Source organism: Mobula hypostoma, chromosome 3 (assembly GCF_963921235.1).
Source record: "Mobula hypostoma chromosome 3, sMobHyp1.1, whole genome shotgun sequence".
Taxonomy (NCBI): domain Eukaryota; kingdom Metazoa; phylum Chordata; class Chondrichthyes; order Myliobatiformes; family Myliobatidae; genus Mobula; species Mobula hypostoma.
In genome coordinates this window covers 179,512,109-179,538,747 of record NC_086099.1, presented here as the reverse complement: position 1 = coordinate 179,538,747, position 26,639 = coordinate 179,512,109, and the positions used below count along the sequence as shown (strand labels likewise).

Here is a 26,639-nt window from a genome sequence, read left to right as displayed (position 1 = left end):
GAGCTATGGCTTTTTGATTTTGAGTGAAGGAGAATGAGAGGCATCTTGATAGAGGTATATAAGATTATAATAAGCTTAGATAGAGTAGAGAGCCAGCACCTTTAACTGAGGGTGGAAATGGCCATTACCAGAGGACATCCATTTAAATTGAGAGGAAGCAAGTTTAGGGGAGATTTCAGAGTTAGGATTCTTTTACCGAGAGAGTGGTATGTGCATGGTAGAGGCTGATACAAAAGGGACATTTAAGAGAGTCTTAGATAAGCATGTGGATGTAAGGAAAATGGAACTTTATGGGCTGTGTAGAATGGAAAGGTTAGATTGATCTTGAAGTAGGTTTGTGTAGGTTGGTAGAACATTGTGATCCAAAAGGCATCATATACTGTACTATTATTCTATGTTCTATATTCTAAATATTTAGAAATCACTAGGACACTGTTTTGATTGAGCCTCTTTAGTCCTCAGCTAAGAGAATTCCAGGGTTTCAACACTCTGATTCTATTTGGTATCCCAAAGAGGATAACCTCACATTTTTCCATGTTCTAATCCACTCATATCGCTTACCACATTCTTATAAGCCTCTTTACATCTTTTTCCTTACTAGCAGTTCCATGAAGCTTTATATCATCAACAGACATGAGGTACCTTCAGTCAAATTGTTGATATAGATTGTGAGTAGCTGTGGCCCAAGTATTGATCTCTGTATTTCTCCACTAGTCACAGCCTGCCATTCTGCGGAAGATTCATTCTTTGCTGTCTGTTTGCTAACCATGCCAGAGTACTATTGTAATTCTACTTGCTCTAACCTCGTTGATCAAACTCATATACAGGAGCTTATTGCAAGTTCTCTGAAAATCTAAATATACCTCATTCAATGGTTCCTCATGTTAAATTAGCCCCAGCCATGTTCTGTTGTTACATTCTTCATTATATTTGCCAGCATTTTCCCTGATGCACACAGAATAAAATTAGAGAATGCTGTATATACACTGCAGGTCAGGCTACATCAATGGGAAGCGAAACAGGCTTATTGACTTGGATTGCTTGTTTAGTTTTCTTTTATTTCTTTTTGCCCCTTTGAGAGTGGAGAACATGACCAATCTGACCTGCCAGGCACATCTTCTTACACTGCTTTTCACAACCCTTATGTTTGATTATTGATGTTCTCACTCTCTAACTTCTCAAATTACTTGTACAAGTAACCTTGTTACAGCTTATCCCCATGGTCACCCCGTTTTTACCCTAGCCAAGACATATGTAACCCTACATACTTCCTGCAGTTTAATCGATTTCTTTTCACTCCTTACTGGTTCTGAAGAAGAGTCTTCAGTCTGAAATGTTAGCTCTGTCTTCCTGCAGATGCTGCCTGGCCTGCTGAGCATTTCCAGCATTTGCGGTTTCCTATTAATTCCCCTACTATACACGTCAGGTTATTAGGTCAATAATTTTTTGATTTCCTGTCCCTCCTTTCCTAAATCATTGTCATATTTTCTATTCTCTAATTTCCTAGAATCATTGTAAAATCTATGGCATTATGAAATCTGGTAACTATTTTAATCATCTATTATGATATGTCTTTATGACCATCACGTTGAAAACTCTGGGATGTAAATCTCTGTGCATTGTTTTTCACTAAGTTCTTCATTCCTTCTTTTAAACCTGTTTCCTCAGTATATGAACATCCATTTTATGAATACCCAGACTTATGATCATAATTAATATTTTCAGTTATGGTATGACTTCTTGATCATATTTATAGTTAAGCCTTTATATAAATTCAAAGAGGAATTGAAAACAGCTTAAATGCTAAATATTGTAAGTTGCTACTACATCAAATCATTTAAAATGAATATCTCCAAATTAATGTGCTAAGAAATAGGTTGTAAATTGATAGAGCTGTTTCAAGCAACTTCAGCCAGCCACCCACTTCTCAAAAGTGGCTCCAGATGTTATTCAATGCTTTTCCTTTTCTCCTTTAAGTAGTGGCAGTGATCTCACTCCAATGCATCCTGTGGAGAAAGCAATTATTATCACTTGATCTCAGAATAAGTTTTGATTTACAAATACATCATCTTAAAAACAGACTTATTTTTGCCCTTGTTCTTACTTTCCTTTTGAATACCAATGAAACATTTTAGTTTTTTTTATGCCCCTCACCAAATTTACTATTGAATTCCTGTTTTACTTTCACTAATTTTTTCCAGATTGATTTTTGTGATGGTGGGTGAGGGAGCTGGGTAAGTGTTTTGAGAAGAGATTAAACAGACCAGGCCTAAACTCTCTTGAGTTTAGATAAATGAAACATTAAAAAAGATTCTGTTAGACTTGACAAGGTAGCTGTAGGGGAGGTAATGTTTCTGATGGTTAGTGTCTAGGATAGGGGTAGGCAAACTTAAGCACAAATAATTTTCTAGCATGTGTTATTCATTAATTTGAGGCAAAACATAACTAAATGTATTCAAATGGATAATTCCCATATCTCAAGTTTTTTATGACATTTATCTGGCCCACCGTCCGCTCATTAAAATGCGATCCGGCCCACAGGGGCAAAAAGGTTGCCGACCCCTGGTCTAGGATCAAGGGTCACAGTCTCAATATGAGAGCCAATCATTAATCTGCCAAATGCTCCTATTCTTATCCTCACTGGTGCATGGCACGAGCAGCAATTTAGGGATTACTACTCTGGAGATCCTGCTTTTCAGTTTTCTACCTAGGTCCCTAAAATCTCTCTTCAGGACCTCCCTCACCTTTCATACCTATATCTTTGGCACCAATAAGTAACAAGACTTCTGGCTGTTTACCCTCCCTTTTAGAATGCTGTGGACCCGATCCAAGAAATGTCTGATGCTGGCACATAGGACGCAATGTACCATCGAGGAGTCTCTATCGTGCTCACAGAATCTCAACTCTGTTCCTCTGACTATGGAATCTCCTATCACCACTGCAGCCCTCTTCATCTCTTTTCTCTTCTGAGCCACAGCACCAGACTCAGTGCCAGAGTCCCAGTCACTGTGGCACTGGTAGGTTGTCCCCCTCGATAGTATCCAAGTGGTATACTTATTTTTGTGGGGAACGGCCACAGGGTACATTCCACTGGCTTCCTATGTCCTTTCTCTTGTCAGTCATCCAATTACCTGCCTCTTGTAACCTAGGGGTGACTACCTCCCTGTACCTCTTATCCATCACTAATCTCCTGTATGAGCGGAAGGCCATCAAGCTGCAGCTCCAGTTCCTTAATATGTTGTCTGAGGAGTTGTAGCTTGGTGCACCTGGTGCAGGTGTGGTTATCTGGGAGGCTGGAAGTCATGAACAGAACAAAGCACTACCCCTGGAGCCATCCTCTCTGCTCTAACTGTGCCCAAACAGGTGAGGAACAAAGAATGAAGAAGAAGAAACTTACCAGATACTTATCCTGACCAAACCCAAGCCTGATCTTGCCGAAGCCTGATGAGCCAAAGCCACTCCAACAATGGCTGCTCCACTTGCCCCTCCCTTACTTTTATTTGCCCTTTCAAATGAACCCCATAGTGAATGTGATTATGGCTGATCATTTGTCTGTGTGCCACCAACTTGCAGTAACACATTATCCCTTGATTCCCTTAATATTAATTAAAGATCAATCATGGTTATTGAATGATGGAGCAGGCATGAAGGTTTGAATGACCTAGTCCTGTGCCTATTTTGTATGCTCTCATGTTATTCTACTAAATGCTCGGGATCAGAGATATGGGGCTATTGGTAAATCAAATATTTCCAGGATGTGGTCACATGACAGTTGACTATAAAGAAAATTATTATTATCTATAAGACATTCTTCAATGTCGCACTGTATTCAGTTTTACAGTATGAGAAAAGTTGAGTTCTTAGAATCATACAGAAAATACTGAAGCAAAATATCTGAAAGTTGAGCAGAAACCATTTCCATACAGAGTATGGTAACCCTTGGAGCATTTCCAACATTTTGGATTTTCATTACAAGATAATTCCATGTTTTAAGACAGCTTTGGGAATTTGAGTCAAAGTGCTTCATCTATATTCAGTATTTTTAGAGTTTTTCTTCTGTATCTGGCACAATGACAGCAGCCAGTCAAGCCGCTGTCTCACTGTTCTGTGATGTAGGTTTAATCACGATTTCTGGTTCTGTCTGTGTCGAGCTTTTGTATTCTTCTTGTGACCTTCCATGTGCTTTAGTTTCATCTCATATGGCAGAGATGTGAAGGTTAGTAGATCGGCTAGTTGGCTAATAGAAAATTGGTCTTGCTTTTAGTGGTAAATTAGCAAATTAGATTCTTATTTTCGCATGTACCAAGGTACAGTGGAAAAAGTAGTTTTCTTGCTGTCCATACAGATCATTTCATCATGTCTCTGCATTGAGGCATCTTGTGACTGTGTGGCCAAGCACAGCTGTTACGAGAATACACATAAAATTAAGATGTTTGCTGGCCTGGGCTAGCATCAGTGGCATCAGCAGTTGGTCTGCCACCTGCCCTCAGGGGAAGGAGAGATAAGGAACAATGGAGCAGCGTCTGGAGATGTGTAATGAAGGGATGTGGGAGAGAGAGAGCTGTCTGGAGCGGCTCCCCCTTTGAACCCTGAACTGTTTGAAGTGATGGACAGGGGATAAAAAGGGACAGGTTCGCTAAGACAGACACACACACGCCACCCGAGGTAACGAGACCCTGGAAGCGGTGCGCCTCTCACGAGTGGGTGAGAAGTATCAGACAACGACCAGGGTGGAAAGGTACGATCAGCGGGAACCCGGTGTGTGTCCGCCCTTGCCTGGGTGCCGGGTTCACTGCAGAGGATCGACCGCATCTGGAGGAGGGGTCACAGTCGGTGACCTCAGGTGACATCACCAAGGACCCGCCCAAAAAGTTGCTTGTGAGCAATATCGCCAGTCTGTGAGTGAAGCCGTTCTGAATGATCAGTTGTTCCCGTTCTATCTCTCTCTTCCCCCACCTTGTCCATCGCCATGGCAACGATTACTGCGAACTGAACTTTGAATCACTTTGAAATTTGGTCATTTACCCCTAGACGATAGAGCTTGATTGATACTGTTATCTTAATTCTGTGCACATGTGTGTTTATCATCGCTGAACTGTTGCATTTATTATCCTTTCGATTACTGTGTTGCTTGTTTCTTTAATAAAACTTTCTTAGTTCTAGTACTCCAGACTCCAACTGAGTGATCCATTTCTGCTGGTTTGGCAACCCAGTTACGGGGTACGTAACACAGCTCTAACACCATATTCAAGTTTGATGATGACACCACTGTTGTGGGCCGTATCAAAGATGTTGAATCAGATTACAGGAGGGAGACTGAAAATTTGGCTTACTGGTGTCATAACAATAACCTCTCACTTAATGTCAGCAAGACCAAGGAACTGTTAGGAGACTTCAGGAGAGGGAAAGCAGAGGTCCATGAGCCAGTCTTCATTGGAGAATCAAAGGTGGAGAGGGTCAGTAACTTTAAATTACTGGGTGTTACTATTTATAGGACCCATCCTGGACCTAGCATGCAATTGCAAAGAAAGCACAACAACACCTCTATTTCCTTCAGAGTCTGTGGAGATTTGCATGACATTAAAAAATTTAACAAACTTCTATAGATGGGTAGTGGAGAGTGCATTGACTGGATGCATCATGGCCCAGTATGGAAACACCAATGGCTTTGAACAGAAAGTCCTACAAAAAGTAGTGGATTTTGCCCAGTAAATCATGGGTAAAGTATCCCCAACCACTGAGCACATTCACCTGAAATGCTGTTGTAGAAAAGCAAATCCATTATCAGAAATCCTCACCATCCAAGCCATGCTCTTTTGTTGCTGCTGCCATCCGGTAGAAGGTACAAGAACCTCAGGACTCGCACCACCAAGTTCAAGCACAATAACTACCCCTCAACCATCAGGCTCTTCAAGAACAGAGGATAGTTACACTCACTTGCCCATCTATTGAGATGTTCCCATAACCAAAGATCTCACTTTAAGGACTCTTTATCTTGTTATTGTTCTCATTATTTATTACTACTTATTTATGTTTGCACTTGCACAGTTTGTTGTCTCCTGCACTCTTCCATTGATCTTTCATTGATCCTGTTATAGTTACTGCTCTATAGATTTGCTGAGTATGCCCTCAGGAAAATAAATCCTAGGATTGTATGTAGTGACAATTATGTACTCTAATAATAAAATTTACTTTGAACTTTGAATAATGGCAAAGCAATAACAAAATACAAAATAAAGTGTTCTAGTTACAGAGAAAGTACACTGCAGGCAGGCAATAAGGTCCAAGGTCATAAGATGGTGAATTGTGAGGTCAATAGTCCATCTTTATGGGATTGAGGGGAGAACAGTTTACATGAAAATTAATGTGATGATATTGCTTTGTCGCTGTACTCAATGACTTTTTTTGTGTCCTAGTAAGATTTGGAAATCTAGACCTAAGGATCTCTATTAAGGATTATGGAGTCACCCATTTTTGGCAAATGAAACAAATCATTTTCTCCTTAGCCCAAGGCTTCCCAACCTTTTTTATGCCATGGACAGACAAATACCATTAAGCAAGGGGACCATTGACCCCACATTGAGAACGCCTGCCTCTAGGATCTCTCTGCTTAAAAAACTTTGAAGCAGAGTCTATAAATATTTTAAGCCGAAGATAAATGGATGTGACAAAGGCAAAATGTTAAAAAAAAATTATCAAGGATAGGCAGGAGTGCTGAATTGTGGTTATAATCCTATGTCAGATAAGAAATGCTTCAAACTCGCAGACAAAGTGGGTGCTGTTGTAGTATGGTGGACTAACTTCTACCTTGCTAAGGTCAGGTGGCAACTCTCTGACTTCTCCTCTTATCTGTCCCTTGAAGAGGACCCCACTCTGGACCATGAGAAAATTGTCTCTGACACCATCACTGAGCTCATCAACTCTGGAGGACTCCCATCCATGCCACCAAACTCACAGTTTCATTAGCCTGCACTGCTTGCTTCTACCTCCTAGCCAAGATCCACAAACCTGACTGCTGGTAGACCTATTGTCTCTACCTGCTTCTTCTCCCTTGGTTCAGCCCTTTCCCACTTACATCCGTGACACTTCACATGCTCTAGATCTCCACAACAAATTTAAATTCCCGTCCCTGACCGCCTCTTTTTCACCATGGATGTTCAGTCTCTATATATTTCCATTCCCACACCCTCCCACGGAGAAGACTTTGAAGCTCTCAACTTCTTTCTCAACAAAAGAACCAACCAGTTCCCCTCCACCACCACCCTCCTCCATTGGGCATATCTGGTCCTCATCCTCAACAATTTCTCCTTCGGCTTCTCCCACTTTCTCTATACTCAAGAGGTAGCCATGGGAACCTGCATAGGTCCTAGCTATACCTGCCTTTTCACTGGGTATGTAAAACAGTTTATGTTTAAAGACCTCCCTGGTAATGCTCCCCAACTCTTCCTTTGCTACATTGATGACCGTATTGGTGCTCTTCATGCCCCTATACTGAACATGTCAATTTCATTAATTTTGCCTCCAACTTCCACCCTACCCTAAAATTTGGTCCATTTCTCACACCCGCTCCCCTTTCTCAATTTCTCTGTCACCGTCTCTGGAGACAAACTGTTTACTAACAACTTTAATAAAACTACCGATTCTTATGGCTGTCTTGAATTTCCCTCTTCCCACCCTGGCTCATGTAAAAATGCTATTCCTTTTTCTCATTCCTTTGTCTCCATTCTGTTCCCAGGATGAGGATGTCCTTTCCAGAACATCAGAGCTGTCCTTCTTCAAAGAATGGGATTTCCCTTCCTCCGTTATTGACACTGCCCTCACTCAAATCTCTTCTATTTCCTGGACATTTGCACTCACCTCATCTTCCCGTCACCTTAACAGGGGTAGAGTTCCTTTTGCCCTAACTGACCATCCCATTAGCCTCTGCATCCAACATATCATTCTGTGCAACATCTGCCATCGATAAAGGGATCCTACCACCAAACACATCTTTACCTCCCCCCCGTATTCCACTTTCTGCGGGGATCATTCCTCTATGATTCCCTTGTCTATTCATCCTTCCTCACTAATCTCCCTCCTGGCACTTATCCCTGAAAGTGTTCAGAGTACTACACCTGTCTCTCACCTCCATACAAAGCCCCAAACAGTCCTTCCAGGTGAGGCAACACTAACTTGTTTGGGTCATCTGTTGTATCTGGTTCACCCGATACAGCCTCCTCTACATTGGTGGGACCTGACACTATTTGGGGGACTGCTTTGTTGAGCATATCTGCTCCATTTAACAAAAGCAGAATTTCCTAGTAGCCAAATATTTTAGGAAACTGTTCAATTAAATAACACAGCAGGCTAGAGAGGCTGACTCCTGTTCCTTATATTTTTTATATTTAACCAAGCTATTAAAATAAAGAGACTAAACAGAAAATATGAACATCCAGTCAACTACTAAGACCTGAGGACTCGGGGAAAATTGAAGTTTGCAGCAGGAGACAGTAAAATATTGAAGAGCCTGGCATGATTATTTCTTCTCGCTCTATTTTAGAGGACCAATAAATCACTTTAATAAGTTGAAGCAATAGTAAAAGCAGGACTAATGTTTTCTTTCTGGGTGCCAGGCTAATGCAGTGAAAACAGATTTACTGTATAAATCATAAAAGAACTAAGAATTTTAGATGAGTGGAAGGTTTCTGCCAGATATAATCTGGAACAGGAACAGTTACTATCAACATGGGTGCTAGAGAACCGAAAGTTCATGCTTGACCCAGAGGTTTTAGAGTGCAATTACCTTCAGAATCAGGTTTAATACCGCTGGCATATGTTCAATTGGTTCAATAGGTACGAAACAGACAACAGGGAGTTAGGAAGGAAGTTGAGAAGCAGGACCTCAAAGGTAGTAATCTCAGAATTACTGCCTGTGCCACGTAACCGTGAGTATAGGAATAGAATGAGGTGGAGGATAAATGCATGGCTGAAGGATTAGAGCAGGGGACAGGGATTCAGATTTCTGGATCATTGGGACCTTTTCTGGGGCAGGTGTGACCTGTACAAAAAGGACGGGATGCCCTTGGATCCGAGGGGGACCAATATCCGGGCGGGAATGTTTGCTAAATCCACTGGGGAGAGTTTAAACTAGAATTGCTGGGGGGTGGGAACTGAACTGAAGTGACGGAGGAAAGGGAGGTTGGCTCACAAATAGAGAAAGCACGGAGACAGTGCGAAAGGGAGGATAGGCAGGTGATAGAGAAGGGATGCGCTCAGTCCGATGGTTTGAGATGTGTCTATTTTAATGCGAGGAGTATCATGAATAAAGCGGATGAGCTTAGAGTATGGATCAGCACTTGGAGCTGTGATGTTGTGGCCATGACAGAGACTTGGATGATGCAGGAGCAGGAATGGCTACTTCAAGTGCCAGGCTTTAGATGTTTCAGAAAGGATAGGGAGGGAGGCAAATGAGGTGGAGGTGTGGCACTGCTGATCAGAGATAGGGTCACGGCTGCAGAAAAAGAGGAAGTCATGGTGGGGTTGTCATGTGGGTGGAAGTGAAGAACAGGAAGGGGTCAATAACTCTACTGGGTGTTTTTTAGAGACCACCCAGTAGTAACAGGGACATTGAGGAGCAGATAGGGAGACAGATTCTGGAAAGGAGTAATAATAACAGGGTTGTTGTGGTGGGATATTTTAATTTCCCAGATATTGATTGATTTCCCAGATCTCCCTAGTGTGAGGGGTTTAGATGAGGTAGAGTTTGTTAGGTGTGTTCAGGAAGGTTTCTTAACGCAATATGTAGATAAGCCTACAAGAGGAGAGGCTGTACTTGATCTGGTATTGGGAAATGAACCTGATCAGGTGTCAGGTCTCTCAGTGGGAGAGCATTTTGGAGATAGTGATCACAATTCTATCTCCTTTACCATAGCAGTGGAGAGGGATAAGAACAGACAAGTTAGGGAAACATTTAATTGGAGTAAGGGGAAATATGAGGCTATCAGGCAGGAACTTGGAAGTATAGATTGGAAACAGACGTTCTCTGGAAACGTAAGGAAGAAATGTGGCAAATGTTCAGGGTATATTTGCGTGGGGTAGGTACCTTCCAATGAGACATGGAAAGGATGGTAGGGTACAAGATCCGTGGTGTACAAAGGTGTTGTAAATCTAGTCAAGAAGAAAAGAAGAGCTTACGAAAGGTTCAAAAACTAGGTAATGATAGGAATCTAGAAGATTATAAGGCTAGCAGGAAGGAGCTTAAGAATGAAATTAAGAGAGCCAGAAGGAGCTATGAGAAGGCCTTGGCGGACAGGATTAAGGAAAACTGCAAGGCATTCTACAAGTATGTGAAGAGAAAGGGGATGAGACATGAGAGAATAGGACTAATCAAGTGTGACAGTGGAAATGTGTGTATGGAACTGGAGGAAATAGCGGAGGTACTTAATGAATACTTTGCTTCAGAGTTCACTAAGGAAAAGGATCTTGGCGATTGTAGGGATGACTTGCAGTGGACTGAAAAGCTTGAGAATGTAGATATTAAGGAAGAGGATGTGCTGGAGCTTTTGGAAAGCATCAAGTTGGATAAGTCACCGGGACCGGACAGGATGTACCCTAGACTACTGTGGGGAGGAGATTGCTGAGCCTCTGGCAATGATCTTTGCATCATCAATGAGGATGGGAGAGGTTCCGGAGGATTGGAGGTTGCGGATGTTGTTCCCTTATTCAAGAAGGGGAGTAGGGATAGCCCAGGAAATTATAGGCCAGTGAGTCTTACTTCAGTGGTTGATAAGTTGATGGAGAAGATCCTGAAAGGCAGGATTTATGAAAATTTGGAGAGGCATAATATGATTAGGAATCATTAGCATGGCTTTGTGAAAGGCAGGTTGTGCTTTACCAGCCTGATTGAATTTCCTGAGGATGTTACTAAACACATTGATGAAGGTAGAGTTGTAGATGTTTTGTATCTGGATTTTAGCAAGGCATTTGATGAGGTTCCCCATGTAAGGCTTATTGAGAAAGTAAGGAGGCATGGGGTCCAAGGGGACATTGCCTGTGGATCCAGAACTGGCTTGCCCACAGAAGGCGGGTCATATTCTGCATAGATGCCGGTGACCAGTGGTATGCCTCAGGGATCTGTTCTGGGGCCCCGACTCTTTGTGATTTTTATAAATGAACTGGATCAAGAAGTGGAGGGATAGGCTAGTAAATTTGCTGATGGCACAAAGGTTGGGAGTGTTGTGGATAGTGTGGAGGGCTGTCAGAGGTTACAACGGGACATTGATAGGATGCAAAACTGGGTTGAGAAGTGGCAGATGGAGTTCAACCCAGATAAGTGTAAGGTGGTTCATTTTGGTAGGTCAAATATTATGGAAGAATATAGTATTAATGGTATGACTCTTGGCAGTGTGGAGGACCAGAGGGATCTTGGGGTCCGAGTCCATAGGGCACTCAAAGCTGCAGCTGCAGTAAGACTATGCAGGTTGACTCTGTGGTTAAGAAGGCATACAGTGCATTGGCCTTCATCAATCATGGGATTGAATTTAAGAGCCAAGAGGTGATGTTGCAGCTACATAGGACCTGGTCAGACCCCACTTGGAGTACTGTGCTCACTTCTAGTCGCCTCACTACAGAAAGGACGTGGAAACCATAGAAAGGGTGCAGAGGAGATTTACAAGGATGTTGCCTGGATTGGGGAGCATGCCTTATGAGAATAGGTTGAGCGACGGAGGATGAGAAGTGACCTGATAGAGGTGTACAAGATGATGAGAGGCATTGATCATGCGGATAGTCAGAGACTTTTCCCCAGGGCTGAAATGGCTAGCATGATAGTTTTATGGTGCTTGGAGATTTACAGAGGAGATGTCAGGGGTATGATTTTAAGCAGAGAGTGATGAATGCATTGAATGGGCTGCTGGCAGCAGTGGTGGAGGCAGAAGCGATAGGGTCTTTTAAGAGATTCCTGGATGGCTACATGGAGGTTAGAAAAATAAAGGGCTGTGGGCAAAGCCTAGGTAGTTCTAATGTAGGGACATGTTCGGCACAGCTTTGTGGGCTGAAGGGCCTGTATTGTGCTGTATGTTTTCTATGTTTCTATTTAATGGCAGAGAAATGTATACAATATACATCCTGAAATTCTTTTTCTTTGCAAACATCCATGAAAACCAAGGAGTGCCCCAAAGAATGAATTACAAATGTTAGAACCCCAAAGCCCTTCCCCAGCTCCCTCCTCTGACACACAAGCAACAGCAAGGCAATGACCCTCCCTCCCTAACAGGAAAAAAGGAGCCGCACCCTCCACTGAGCACTCAAGCGTGTAGCAAAGCATCAATAGATACAGACTTGCAGTACCCCAAAGACCACTCATTGACCTAGTAATTCAACATACCACAGATTCTCTGTCTCCCTCATAAGGCAAAAAGACGTGTCCCCATTTCAGAGTGAGAGGGGAGATATAACAGACAACTTGCTGATTTATGATGTTAAAAGTCTGTTGCGTTGCTTTTTCTGAGCTCTCCGTCCAGAGAATTGGCCCCAGAAAGGCTCAGGCCTCTGGACACACAGCCGGCAGCTAACCCACTGCTCCCTATGATCTGTGCTCTCCTGCGACACCTCTGTCAGGGGCACCGGCCTTGAATCAGCCCGTCTCCAGAGCCACAAAAATCCAGCACCCTAAAGGCACTCGCCTTCCAGGCCGCGTCCTTGGGATATCAAAAAGCGGCCAGTATTGAGACCCTGAGAGCGGGTCCCATTCCCGTAAAGAACTCAAGCCAGAGTGTAATTGCAGGTCAGGGTCTTCAAAATAACCTTGAAAAGGAAAAAAAGAGATATAGAGCTGTTTCCAAAGTTGCAAGCAAATGAGTCATCGTTTAGCGCCATCTTGACTTTGCTCTGCCCTCCGTTGTGAAATTTGTTCTTTTGTGTCAGCAGTGATTGCAATACATAATAATAAATCTATAAATATATAGATTATTATAAATAAATATATAAATAACTATATATAGATTATATAGATTTAACCAATTTCCCCCAGGATCAATAAACTATAACTATGACTATGACTATGACTACTATTAAATCAGTGCAAAGGAAGTTGAGGTAGTGTTTCATGGATTCATTGTCCATTCACCTGTCTGAATTCCTGCAGCATCTGGGGATCCTATGACCTCTGTCTCACAGGCTAATGTCAGAACTTTTTTCAATAGAGTTCATAGGGTCATCAGATACCACAGGGATTCGGACAAGTGTACTTTTATTCTCCCTTTCAAAGTATACATAAAAGGTATTGAGCTCATCTGGGAGTGAAGGATGACAACTGTTCATGATGTTAGGTTTCACTTTATCAAAAGTAATGGCGTGCAAACCCTGCCAGAGCTGATGTGCATCAGGTTCTGTTTTGATCCTCAGTCAGAATTGGTTTTTTTGCTCTTAAAATAAACGTCCATTGTTTGTACCTGGATTTCTTGTATAGTTTTTCGATCACCGATCTTGAATGTCACAGGTCTGGCTCTCAGCAGATTATGAATCTCCTGGTTCATCCACAACTTTAGGTTTGGGTACGTTCAATATGTTCTTGAAGGCAGACATTCATCCACACAGAAGTTGATGAAGTCAGTGACAACCGTGGTGTATTCAATCAGACCTGAAGATGAATCCATGAATATTGTCCAGTCCACCTACTTAAAACTGTCTTGTATGCACTCCTCCATCTCCCTTGACCTCTTCTTCGTCCTCACCACTGGTTCTTTACTTTCTACCTATACGCTAAGAGTTAGAAGTACACCCAGGTGATCAGAATCTCCACTGTGTGCGCATGGGATGGCATGGTAAGCATCCTAGACGGTGAGATAACAGTGGTTGAGTGTATTGGCTTATCTGCTGATACGTGGGTGGTAGTTGTTCAGAGACTTCTTCAAGCTGGCCTGCTTGTAATGTCCCGCAATTATAGGGAAGGCATCAGGGTACGGTTTAATGATGCTGATTATGTCACTCAGCGCCTCCAGTGCTTGCCTGATGTTGTAGAGTATGCACCACCTACAGAACAAAGCCAGAGAACTCCTCAGCAAATAAAATGGATGGCATATAACCACTAGATCTTCCAGCTCAGGTTACCAGGACTGAGATAGAACCGCTACGTTTGTGCACCATGATGGGTTAATCATAAAGCATACTCCACCTCCTCTGCTTTTAAAAGACTGAGCTGTCCTGTCTTTGTGGGGATATTGGTGATAATCATTCTGGGAATTCAGTCGTTCAGAAATTCCTCATTATTGCATGGCTGTATGGGAGACGTACTTACTGACATGAAAGTCCCAACTTCTTAATAAAAAAATCAGGGCAATGGTTGTTTTGTGATTGTTCATTGATTAGCAGTAAAATTGTAACTAAATAGAAATTTAAAGCTAAATTCCAAGTACTCATCAATTTTCAATGTTCTGCTCATTTAGGGACCTACTTGTTCTGATGATGTAAACGAATGTGAGGTCTATGCAGGCTCATCCCTAGCCTGCCAGAATGGAGGGACGTGCATTAACACAGAAGGCAGCTACAGGTATCTGAAACTATTATAGTCAAATTAGTGAAATATAAGATGTGTTGCAAATGTTTTAGAGCAATAAATTATTATTGCCAGGTCATTTTGTTCAAACAGCCAGGGAAATAAAATTATGCAGCTTGACTGGGCAGGTGGTGGGGGGGTGGGAGGGGTTGGATAGCATTTATCTGAATTTCCAGATTTAGGAATCATAGAAAGAACTCAATTCGTAGGCTATTTAGGACACACATAAGAAGCTCATCCTTGGGCTATTTAATTTTTAATTAGCAATATAATCATAGTTTTGTGCAATAGCTCTTTTTTTGAGTCTGTGACCTTAGATAGCTAGGGGAAACTTTATTCTCACCCCTCCATCACTTTCCTGCATTTGCCTTACTTTGTCAAGTCTAACAAGATTTTTATATATGTTTCATTGAGATACCTCTTATTCATCAGGATAACAATATTTGGAAACACTCTTATTAAATACATACCACGGAATGTATATCAATGTGAGATAAGATCTGAATAACCTTGTGTTTACATTGATGACATTGTGTTATCCTTAGCTGTACCTGTGCTCCCGAATGGTATGGTCCACAATGTACTTCCAAACATGATGATTGCCTAGATGGCTTGCAAACAAAATGTGAACATGGCATCTGCATTGATTTAAACAGGGTTCAGCCAAATAAGGTAAGAGCCATGGAAACATTTGCAAGGCATATTTTGATAAAAATACTCTTAATGGCCACTTTATTTGATACACCTGTACACCTGCTTATTAGTGCAAATATCTAATCTGCCAATCATGTGGCAGAAACTCAATGCATGGAGACATGGTCAAGAGGTTCAATTGTTGTTCAGACCAAACAGAATGGGGAAGAAATGTGATCCAAGTGATATTGACTGTGCAATGATTGTTGATGCCAGATGGGGTGGTTTGAGTATCTCAAAATGCTGATCTCCTGAGATTTTCACACTCAGTAGTCTCTAGAGTTTATAGGGAATGGTGCGAAAACAAAGTAACATCCAGTAAGTGGGAGTTCTGTTTCACCAAATGCTTTGTTAATGAGAGAGGTCAGAGAAGAATGACCAGACTGGTTCAAGCCGGCAGGAACACATGTTGCAATAGTGGTTTATAGAAGAGCATCTCTGATTGCACAGCACGTTATACCTTGAAGTACAGTAGCAGAAGACCATGAACTTACAGAAACACACTTAGTGGCCATTTTATTATGTACGGGGGTACCTAATAAAGTGGCCACTAAGTGTATAGAACAACTTCAGCAAGAGCAATTAATTTCAAGTTTGTGCAATAATTGTAGACAGCATATACTGGAACCATTTCTTGTCAATCATACCTGTCAATTATGCAGCTGTACTGAGTTACAATTCTTACCTCAAAGTGTTTTTTTTTCCTTCTGGAGATATCGCCTTTATCTTATTGGGTGGAATTGCTCTAGTTTTTTCCAGATGTTCTGTTGGCTCCAAATCATAGGACTATTTTTCAAATTGCCTGTACAAAAATGGTATTTTCTATTGTACATAGCTGAAGCTGATTCAGTTTTCTTTGTAGACACAAGAGACTCTTGATCATGGAATTTTGTCAAAATGTGCTGATCTAGTTTTCCATACAACTGTATCTTGCATTCTCTAGAAATAAACTCGAAAACCTGCCCTGCTTCAGACTCATTTTATAATGCTCAATTGTTTGATTTATAATCTATTCACAGACCAAGTACCATTGCATCTGTGAAGCAGGGTGGAGTCAGCCTACTGCAGGTTCAGCCTGTAGTTCTGATATTGATGAATGTAGCCTTCCTGTACAACCCTGCTCAACAAATCCACCAGTGGCATGCTTCAATTCCCCAGGTTCTTACACTTGTGGGAGCTGCCCAGCAGGTAATATGTTTGCTTCTTTATAATAGATGACAACAATATTATTTAAAAGTTTATTTTTCGATGGAAGATAATGTTTTGTTCAAATATTCACAGGCTGGTCAGGAGATGGTCACAGTTGCCAGGATATTGATGAGTGCAAAACCAATAATGGAGAATGTTCTCAAGCTCCAATTGTTCAATGCATTAATACAATGGGATCTTACCATTGTGGTTCATGTCCAGCCAGTATGTATTTCTCCTGAGCTATCTGTAAGTTTAGCTCATTGAATGAAGGAACAGTTGGTATGATTGACAGAAAATTCATTACCTCAAACAGTATTCTTTGCTAATTACAAATTTATCAAAGTTATTCCTAAATTGATGGTAGTCATTTGAAATATTAGGACCAACCAATAACCACTGTTAATATGTGACCATATTCTAAGAATGAGCAGCATCAATACTATCTAATGCAATATGTATTGAATTCTCAAAGTGCATTTTGTAGATGGTTCACAGTACAGCCACTGTATACTAGAGTGAAGGAAATATATGTTTAGGATGGTGGAGAGGATGCCAATCAAGTAGGCTCCTTTGCCCTGAATACAGGTTTCCCCAGCCATCCGAAGGTAGAGCATTCCTATGAAATGATTCGTAAGCTGGAATGTTGTAAAGTGAAGAAGCAATTACCATTTACTTATATGGGAAAAATTTGTGAGCGTTCGCAGACCCAAAAAATAACCTTACCAAATCATACCAAATAACACATGAAACCTAAAATAACAGTAGCATATAGTAAAAGCAGGAATGGTATGATAAATACACAGCCTGTATAAAATAGAAATACTTTTCTACAATCATTGCCACACTGTTGTCCGTAGCGAAAATGTCACGCAAGCGTTCTCGGCAGAAACACTCTCCGGTAACCTTTAAGCTATGTAGCTGCCAAATCATACCAAGTAACACATAAAAATACACAGCCTATATAAAGTATAAATAATGTATGTACAGTGTAGTATCAATTAGCGGAATTGGGAAGACAGCGCCGAGCACACTGATGATGGTTTGTTAGGCCGAGTCGTCGGAGATTGGGCTGGTGCAGTGGTCCCCAACCTCCGGTCAGCGAACCGATACCAATCTGCGGAGAATGCAGTGGTAGCCAGGACGCATCCAGCACATCTTTAAGAAAAAAGCCGAAATAAACATGCTAATTAATTAGGTGCCGCCTGGCATGTAAATGTCGGCCCAGATCAGAGGCGACGCATTCGGCAATCACCTCTGATCTAGGCCAACATTTATGTGCCAGGCGGCACCTAATTAATTAGCTTGTTTATTTCGGCTTTTTTCTTAAAGTTGTGATGGGTGCATCCCGGCTACCGCTGCATTCTCCGCGGCAATGTATTGGTCCGCGTCCTGGGGGTTGGGGTGGTGGGACACTGGGGTGTCATCTCATAGTTGTCTGTTTCCATCAGGGCAGGCAGGTCATCTTCTTCTATGTCTACCTGCCTCGATGTCAAAAGTTGAGGTTCGTTGTCTGCTGTGGCTGATGTTGAAGGCTTGAAAAACAACAGTAAGCTTGACTGCTTAGCCTCGCGCATTTTTCTATCATCTCATGCAGTTGCTTCACGTTCAGTTCCTGGACGGCTTCACGTTCAGTTCCTGGACGACTTCACTTTCGGTCCGTTCGCTACTGCATTCGGTTTTGATTGTTATCCTTTCTTCTTCCAATTGCATCAGCTCTTCACCTATCAGTTCTTGGTCATGGGATGCCAAAACCTCTTCAACATCATCTTCGTCAACTTCCACAAGCCAAACTCACTTTGTCCTTACTTCATTCACCACGATCGAAATGCTTAATTATGTCTAATTTTATGCTAAGTGTAACGCCCTTACGAGCTCTTTTAGGCTTTTCCGATACCTTAGAACTCATCTTGCTAACGGCTGCTCATAGGCACGTGTTTAAGCAATGCCGGCTAGAATGCAGTTCTGGGGGAGGAGCTTGGCTGCTCGGGGCGTGCGCTGCCTGTTATCCCGTGATGCTTTTTTTGTAACAGTGAAAACACCTTCTGTTAGCGAAAACAGTTAACTAATGTAGGTCTTTCATAACAGCAAGGTTTCGTAAAGCGAACGTTCGAAAAGCGGGGGACACTTGTATTGAATCGGAATCAGATTTATCACTGACATGCAGTTTATCATGCAATTTGTTGTTTTGTGGCTACAGTACAATGCAATATTAGAAGTGTTACGTGATAAAATAAAAAATAAATAGTTCAAAAAGACCAAAATAGTCAAGTAGCATTGATGGGTTCGTGGACCATTCAGCAATCTGATGGCAGAGGGGAACAAGTTGTTCATAAAACATTATATGTGCATCACCAGGCTCCTCTACCTCCTCCCTGATATTAGTAATGAGAAGAGGGCAGGTCCTGGATGGTGAGGGTTCTTAAAGATGGATGACAGCTTCTTGCGGCACTACCTTTTGAAGATGTCCTCGATGGTGGAGATAAACTTGTACAAACCTCTGCAGCTTTTTTGTTGATCCTGTGCCTTGGAGCCTCCATATCAGGCTGTAATGCACCAGGTCAGAATGCTCACCTCAGTATATATAGAAATGTGTTAGAGTCTTTGGTGACATATCAAATCAAGTCGTAATGAAATATAAAATTTGACATGCCTTATTCGTGATTGCATCAATATGTTGGGCCTAGGATAGATCTTCAGGGATGTTAATACCCAGGAACTGAGGCTGCTCACCCTTTCCACTGCTGACCCCTTGATGAGGTATGGTGCATGTTCTCCTGACTTCTCCTTCCTGAAGTTTTATGAGAATTATTGGACCAACAATCATTGAGGCAAGTGGAGAGAGTTTCATCATGGCCTTGACTTGTGTTGTAAATGCTGGAAGGGTTTAGGGTGAATTATATTCTGATTCTGAACTGACGGTATAGAAGTATTTATTCATCACAGCACACAGACATTCTCCTGCAGACCCTGTTGGTAGATCTGCCTTAAAAAAATGTACATCACATTTTTATAACCTTAAGATCAAAGGTAACAGCTGTTAATTCACCTCAATTTCAATAGCTGCAGTGACATCCTTTACTTCAGTATTTTGAGTATGACAGTGCTGTCATTGAGTTACGTTTCTGCAATGGGGGACACATCTGAATATTCAAACACCTTTGCTGGGACAAAGAAATTCACAAACATGGTCAAAATGCTTCTGAGGGCAGAGATCCCATTCATCAAAAATTAATGTTCTGAGGGCTGATGGACAAATATACCAAATATTGATAGATCAAATATGCCTGTAACCATGTTTAAAGTGCCAGGTCATAATATCAGTCTGGTCTACAGGCTCCTTGAATTTGTCTACAATGGTACAAAGTAACAGCCAATATTGCCTGGTTTGATGTAGGCCAAGTATTCATTGTATTATTTTTCACTGATGTACGTGAGAACCTCTCATGGTTACTTCATTTTTCAAACCATTTATCTTGAGCAGCCAACACCGATTGTGGGCTAATAACAGGACCGTTTGGTTACAAAGTTGTTCCTTTTAACTTCATGTTAATGACTTTTTGCAATCTACATTACCCTAAACTGGAACTGCCTTGCTATTCCTTCATCTTTGCTGATTTATAAGACCATAAGACCATAAGACAAAGGAGCAGAAGTCGGCCATTCGACCCATCGAGTCTGCTCTGCCATTTGATCATGAGCTGATCCATTCTCCCATTTAGTCCCACTACCCCGCCTCCTTACCATAACCCATGATGCCCTGGCTACTCAGATACCTATCAATCTCTGCCTTAAATGCACCCAATGACTTGGCCTCCACTGCCGCCCGTGGCAACAAATTCCATAGATTCACCACCTTCTGGCTGAAAAAATTTCTTCACATGTCTGTTCTGAATGGGCGCCCTTCAATCCTTAAGTCATGCCCTCTCGTACTAGACTCCCCCATCATGGGAAACAACTTTGCCACATCCACTCTGTCTATGCCTTTCAACGTTCGAAATGTTTCTATGAGATCTCCCCTCGTTGTTCTAGACTCCAAGGAATACAGTCCAAGAGCGGACAAACGTTCCTAGTATGTTAACCTTCTCATTCCCAGAATCATTCTAGTGAATCTTCTCTGTACCCTTTCCAACATCAGCACATCCTTCCTTAAATAAGGAGACCAAAGCTGCCCACAGTACTCCAAGTGAGGTCTCACCAGCACCTTATAGAGCCGAAGTCCCAAGTCCCGTTGCATCTCAGAACTTTGAATTCTCTCCCCATTTAAATAATAGTCTGCCCGTTTATTTCTTCTGTTAAAGTGCATAACCATACACTTTCCAACATTGTCAATCCTGTAACAACTTCCTCAATAGCACTATAGTTATATCTTAACTTAAACAATGTCAGTGCTTACTAAGAAGGATGCCACCTTCTTGAGGCACCACCTTTTGAAGATGTCTTCGATGCTGAGGACAAACTTTTACAAACCTCTGTAGCTTTTTTTCGATCCTGTGCATTGGAGCCTCCATATCAGTCAGAATGCTCAACTCGGTATATCTGTAGAAATTTGTTAGAGAATTTGGTGACATATCAAAACACTTTGTGTGTGTTGCAGTGCTTCCTAAAACCCTTTTTTATTGAATGAAGTTTTCAGGATCTGACATTGACCATTCATAATTGACCTTGAGAAGGTGGTGCCTTCGTGAATGAATACAGTCCTATTGAAGGTGTTTGCAGCATCACTGTTGAGTAGGGAAATTAACAATTAAAATCTAGCAGGAGTACAAGAATAGCAATATATTTCCAAGTCAGGAAGGTGCATGCAGATGTGGTGCTCCTTACATGAGTTCAAAATACCAGATCTACAATACTGACAGGCCTTGCCAGTGATGTCCAAATTCTAATACATACGTGTGTATCCTGTGGTTTATTTCCACTGTAGGCTATCAAGGTGATGGGAAAAACTGCACCCTCATCGATGTATGCTCAGTGAACAATGGAGGATGTCATCACTTTGCATCATGTTCTTACAATCCAGGTAAAACGCTAATTGCGTCATTAGTGAATGCACTGCTGACAGATAGAAGGAACAGCAAACCAAATAATTGGAATTAGGTTGAATTATTTTCATAATATGAAAGCTATTTTGTGAAAGCGTATTTGTACCATTGGCTTGAAAATTAGTGCTGAGTTCTGCATGTTCAAGTTCCATTATTGGAGATCCAAACACTTAAGCATTAACCAGTCTTAATTCATAAGATAAAGTTTGCTAACTTGCTCCGCAAGTATGTACACAAACCAACAACTCAGTACATTGACTGATGCACTAAATTATGCTGTTTAGTCATACACTCACACTAATTTACTGTTCAATCTGAACTCCTAGTGTTTCTTAAAACACGATAGATAAGAGTACTGAATTCCTTTTAACAATGCTTCTTTAATGGATACCTTTAAATTTTTTTATCCCTTTTCTTACCTTGTTTAGTTTAGTCGACATTGATAATTCCTTATAATGTAATTAAAGACATGAGAAAGCAATTATTACTCTCAACCAAAGATTTAGAAATTAAAATCCTATGTCCTTTTTAATTTTAGTCTATTTGTTGGGAAATAGTTCCATAAACCCTGAGAGGAATGATTCAATCTCTTGTCAGTTTCTATACAGAGCATGTGTGTTCTTACTTTCAGGAAATACATTAATCATTTCATTGTGTAATGTTTTCAATCAACAGAATATGGCTGAGATTTTCAGTGTGTCTTCATCCAGCTTTCCCATAGGATGATTGTTTTGTGCACAGCATATCACGTTTGTTCACCTATTCCAATATCATACTGTGCTTGATACCATAAACAAGCTGTTTTCAGCTTTTCAGTGTATCGTCAATAGGTTAAGAGATGACAGAGGTGTGATATTGATACGTTGATGATGCTTGAAACTTTATTTCTAGTTCTAATGTCTCTTGTAGTGGATGGCCAAGAATAGTAGTTCTTTATTGTTCAGTATAGGCGGAGCATAAGTATTTCCAAGATGCAACTATTAATAATTGTTTACTGATTTTCATTATGGTGATAACAGATTAATATCATTGAATGGTAGCCTGATAATTTTTTTGCTTTAGAGTGCATTCACACTTTTCATGAGCCCTCTTTGACTGGTTCCAAATCCTCGATTTACGCTTCAAAATTTGAAAGAATTTTTTTTTCCTTTTTCAATCTTATAGGCCCAATTCCCTTTTCTTATCCAATTTTACATTTCCCAGTTATTACCATTTAATTACACTTACAAGTCCTGAAGGAATTTACAGTTCACTGGTCAATTATCATATTATTCACTGAAGATAAATATTCTTTTGTCAGCCAAGATATCAAGACATCTTGCTTATCCATTTTATCGATTTTTTTTCAAAATAACCCATTATAGGCATGAGTCTATTTCAAGATTAACCCATACGTAAAGAATAGCTTTTCTGTTCCTAATGCAGAAAAACTGTTTCACCCAAGTTTTAAGACAAAGTGTTTGCTGTTTCATTTGAAAGTATCCCTATATTCTCCCACATCACCTGACTCTCCACATCAAAGATCCCGTCTTGGACGCTACAGGGCTTAAAACACAGTCTTTTGAAAAACTAAATGTTCAAACTTTCAAAATTGTGACATTTAATTTCTGCTGAGGTTAACAATAAATACTTAACACTTCAATTCTCCCTCGGCCAACATTTATTCAAATTAATATTGACATTTAAGTATCAAAGATCCATTCTCTGTAACACTACTCTGTAAACACTCGTGTTGATACCACTTTTCTTATGGGAAAGAGTGATTATACATGATAGAATTTCATATTCAGTTTGAGTGCAAGACACTTGAGTCTGAGACAATGCACACAGAATTCTTGAGGAACTCAGCAAGTCAGGCAGCATTTATGGAGGGGAATGAGCAGTCAACATTCTGGCTGAGACCCCTCAGCAGGACTTAGGTCTAAAGCGGTCTTAAATTTTAGTGAAAGTAAGAACCAAGGTAAAAATACAATTGGTAAAAATGGACTGGGAAACTAGATTAATTGGTAAGATAGTAAATGCCCACTAGCATTCACTTAAATAAATATTCCTTAATTCTTGTTAATGTTGTCAATCATCATGGTGCATTAGTAGTACATTGACTGAATCAGAAGGCTGCATGTTTGAAACACATTGGGGTCACAAATGCTGTGTCAGATTTTTTTCAGAGGGGTAGGGTTGTTTTTACACAGAGTACTGGGTTCATGGAATGCACTGCTAGGGGTGATGGGAGAAGCGGATACATCAGAGCAATTTTAGAGAATCTTAGGCGAAGAAAAAACATTTCAGGCTGTATATTGTATACATTTCTCTGACATTAAATGTACCTATTGAAACCTATTGATAGGCACATGAATGATAGAAAAATGAGAATCAGGTTTATTATCACCGCCATGTGACGTGAAATTTGTTAACTTAGTAGCAGCAATTCAATGCAATACGCATTATCAAAGAGGAAAAAAAATAATAAAATAAAGTAAAAAATCAATCAATCAATCAATTACAGTATATGTATATTGAATAGAATACAAAATGTGCACAAAACCAGAAATATTGTATATTAAAAAAAGTGAGGTAGTTTCCAAGGGTTCAACGTCCATTTAGGAATCGGATGGCAGAGCGGAAGATGCTGTTCCTGAATTGCAGAGTCCTCCTACCTGATGGTAACAATGAGAAAAAGGCATGCCCTGGGTGCTGGAGGTCCTTAATAATGGACACTGCCTTTTTCAGACACCATCCCTGAAGGTGTCCTGGGTACTTTATAGGCTATTACGCAAGATGGAGCTGACTAGATTTACAATCCTCTGCAGCTTCTTTCGGTCCTGTGCAGTTGCCACCCACACCACCCCCCCCCCCCAACGCCCATACCAGACAGTGATGCAGCCTGTCAGAATGCTCTCCACGGTACATCTATAGAAGTTTTTGAGTGTATTTGTTGACATGACAAATCTCTTCAAACTTCTAAAAGAAACATAGAAAACCTACAGCACAATACAGGCCCTTCGGCCCACAATGTTGTGCCGAACATGTACTTACAGTACTTTAGAAATTACCTAGGGTTACCTGTTTTTCTGAGCTCCATGTACCTATCCAGGAGTCTCTTAAAAGACCCTATCGTATCTGCCTCCACCACGTCACCGGCAGCCCATTCCACACACTCACCACTCACTGCATAAAAAACTTAATTCTGACATCTCCTCTGTACCTACTTCCAAGCACCTTAAAACTGTACCCTCTCGTGATATCCATTTTAGCCTTAGGAAATATCCTCTGACTACCCACACGATCAATGCCTCTCATCATCTTATACACATAATGACGTATAGCCAGTGTCTTGCCTTCTTTATAACTACATCAATATGTTGGGACCTGGTTAGATCCTCAGAGATCTTGACACCCAGGAACTTGAAGCTGCTCACTCTCTCCACTTCTGATCCCTCTATAAGGATTGGTATATGTTCTTTCATCTTACCCTTCCTGAAATCCACAATCAGCTCTTTCGTCTTGTTGACGTTGAGTGTCAGGTTGTTGCTGCGGCACCACTCCACTAGGGAAGCATAATATTAATCTTGGAGTAGGTTAAAATATCACAATATTGTGGGTCAAACGGCTTGTACTGTGCTGCATTGTTCTGTGTTCTAATGTTTCATTCAACTGTAAAACAAAAACTATCAAATGTTCAATCCAGGCCTTACTACATTAAGAACAGTATCAAATTGAAAAAAGAGCGTTGCCATTCCCTTGTTTGTTTTAATTACTTTCAGGTACCATCTTTCCTAATTGCACTTGTCCAGCTGATTATTTTGGAAATGGTTATGGAGTCAATGGCTGCATTCCTCTGATTGATCTTTGCCAACGCAGCAATCCATGTGTGAATGGGCAATGTTTTGTAAGTTCTGATGATGCACAAAGTTATTGTTTGTCGATAATATCTTTAGCAAAGTTACAGAGAAGACTTGACTGGTTGATTTACATTTTTGAATGACACATGTATCTTATAAAATAGTAAAATATTTTCTTAGTGTATGTCATTGCCCAAAGAAAGTAATTTTTCTGACATTATACATAAGGAAGAAATAGTATTGTGTTTCCTCTTGTGAAGCTATAACTTATCTAGAAGTGTCTGTAATATTGATTGCCAATATCTACCATAAACATTATGAAGTCAGGGTATGAGGTGGGTGCAGCTAAAGCTCTTGGTTCATAGAAAACGTTTCTTGGTACTAAACCTTTGCATTTTACAGGCCATATTTTCAAGTTACATATGCATTTGCCATCCAGGATGGACTGGCACCCATTGTACTCAGAATATTGATGAGTGTGCCAGTAACCCATGCAAGAATGGAGGAAACTGTACTGACGGCATCAATGGTTACTCTTGTACTTGCACGCAAGACTGGACAGGACCAGAGTGCCAGATGCCACAAGGTAAAATGATAAAAGTATAACTGTTAAATGAATGGAGGGAACACAGAATTATAATTGTTACAGCTACAGTGCAGGCAGACAATAAGGTACAAAGGCAGAAAGTGGTAGGTTGTGAGGTTTAGAGTCTATCTTATTGTGCTGGGGACTGTGCAAAATCTTAAAACAGGAGGATAGAAGCTGTTGTTAAGCCTGGTGGTACATGCTAACAGGTATTTGTATTTTCTGCCCGGTGGGAGTGGGGAGAAGAGAGAATGTCAAAGGTGGATGGGGCCTTTGATAATGGTGTCTGTTTTGCCAAGAAGTACAGAAAAAGTCTATAGAAGAAAAACCAGGTTCTATGATGTGCTGAGCTGTTCCACAACACTTTGCAGTTTCTTGTGATCTCGGGACATACCAAGCCATAACAAAATTTGGTGAGGTCAAAGAGGACTTACCAAATTTCTTGTGCAGGTGACTTTGAACTTGTGACTAGGGGTGAAATCCAGTCTCAGTCATTCTGTGCTCACTCTGAGTCAAAATGGTAGGTCGAGTGCCATAGAAGAGTCTTCAGCACATGGCCTAGCTGGTGACTGTGAGATAAATGTTTATTGACATTATATGTTGTCTCTTTGAAGCAACTATAATTAACTTGAGTTCTCAGCCCAATTTTCAATTGGCATACAATTTTATTCAAAGTATCGTAATCAGTATTAGGCATAGATAACTAATTAAACAAACAAGAGCAACACACACAAAATGCTGGAGGAACTCAGCAG

General features: G+C 40.9%; 2 protein-coding genes across 4 annotated transcripts in view; both read left to right on the top strand.

Moving 5' to 3' along the window:
• LOC134344424 (uncharacterized) overlaps positions 1-4,805 on the top strand; it is a 108,722-nt gene extending 103,917 nt beyond the window's left edge. The window contains exon 2 of the mRNA XM_063044185.1: positions 4,730-4,805. The gene's annotated coding sequence lies outside the window, so the exon portion shown is untranslated. The remainder of the gene's footprint in view (positions 1-4,729) is intronic.
• Positions 1-26,639, top strand: part of cubn (cubilin (intrinsic factor-cobalamin receptor)) — a 264,719-nt gene that overhangs the window by 14,740 nt on the left and 223,340 nt on the right. For 2 of the 3 annotated variants that reach the window (XM_063044182.1, XM_063044184.1), the window contains exons 6-12: positions 14,424-14,527; positions 15,079-15,205; positions 16,246-16,414; positions 16,508-16,639; positions 21,339-21,434; positions 25,221-25,345; positions 25,701-25,884. In XM_063044182.1, coding sequence (XP_062900252.1) covers positions 14,424-14,527; positions 15,079-15,205; positions 16,246-16,414; positions 16,508-16,639; positions 21,339-21,434; positions 25,221-25,345; positions 25,701-25,884 — 937 coding nt within the window. The remainder of the gene's footprint in view (positions 1-14,423; positions 14,528-15,078; positions 15,206-16,245; positions 16,415-16,507; positions 16,640-21,338; positions 21,435-25,220; positions 25,346-25,700; positions 25,885-26,639) is intronic. The other variant, XM_063044183.1, reaches the window with a different exon arrangement.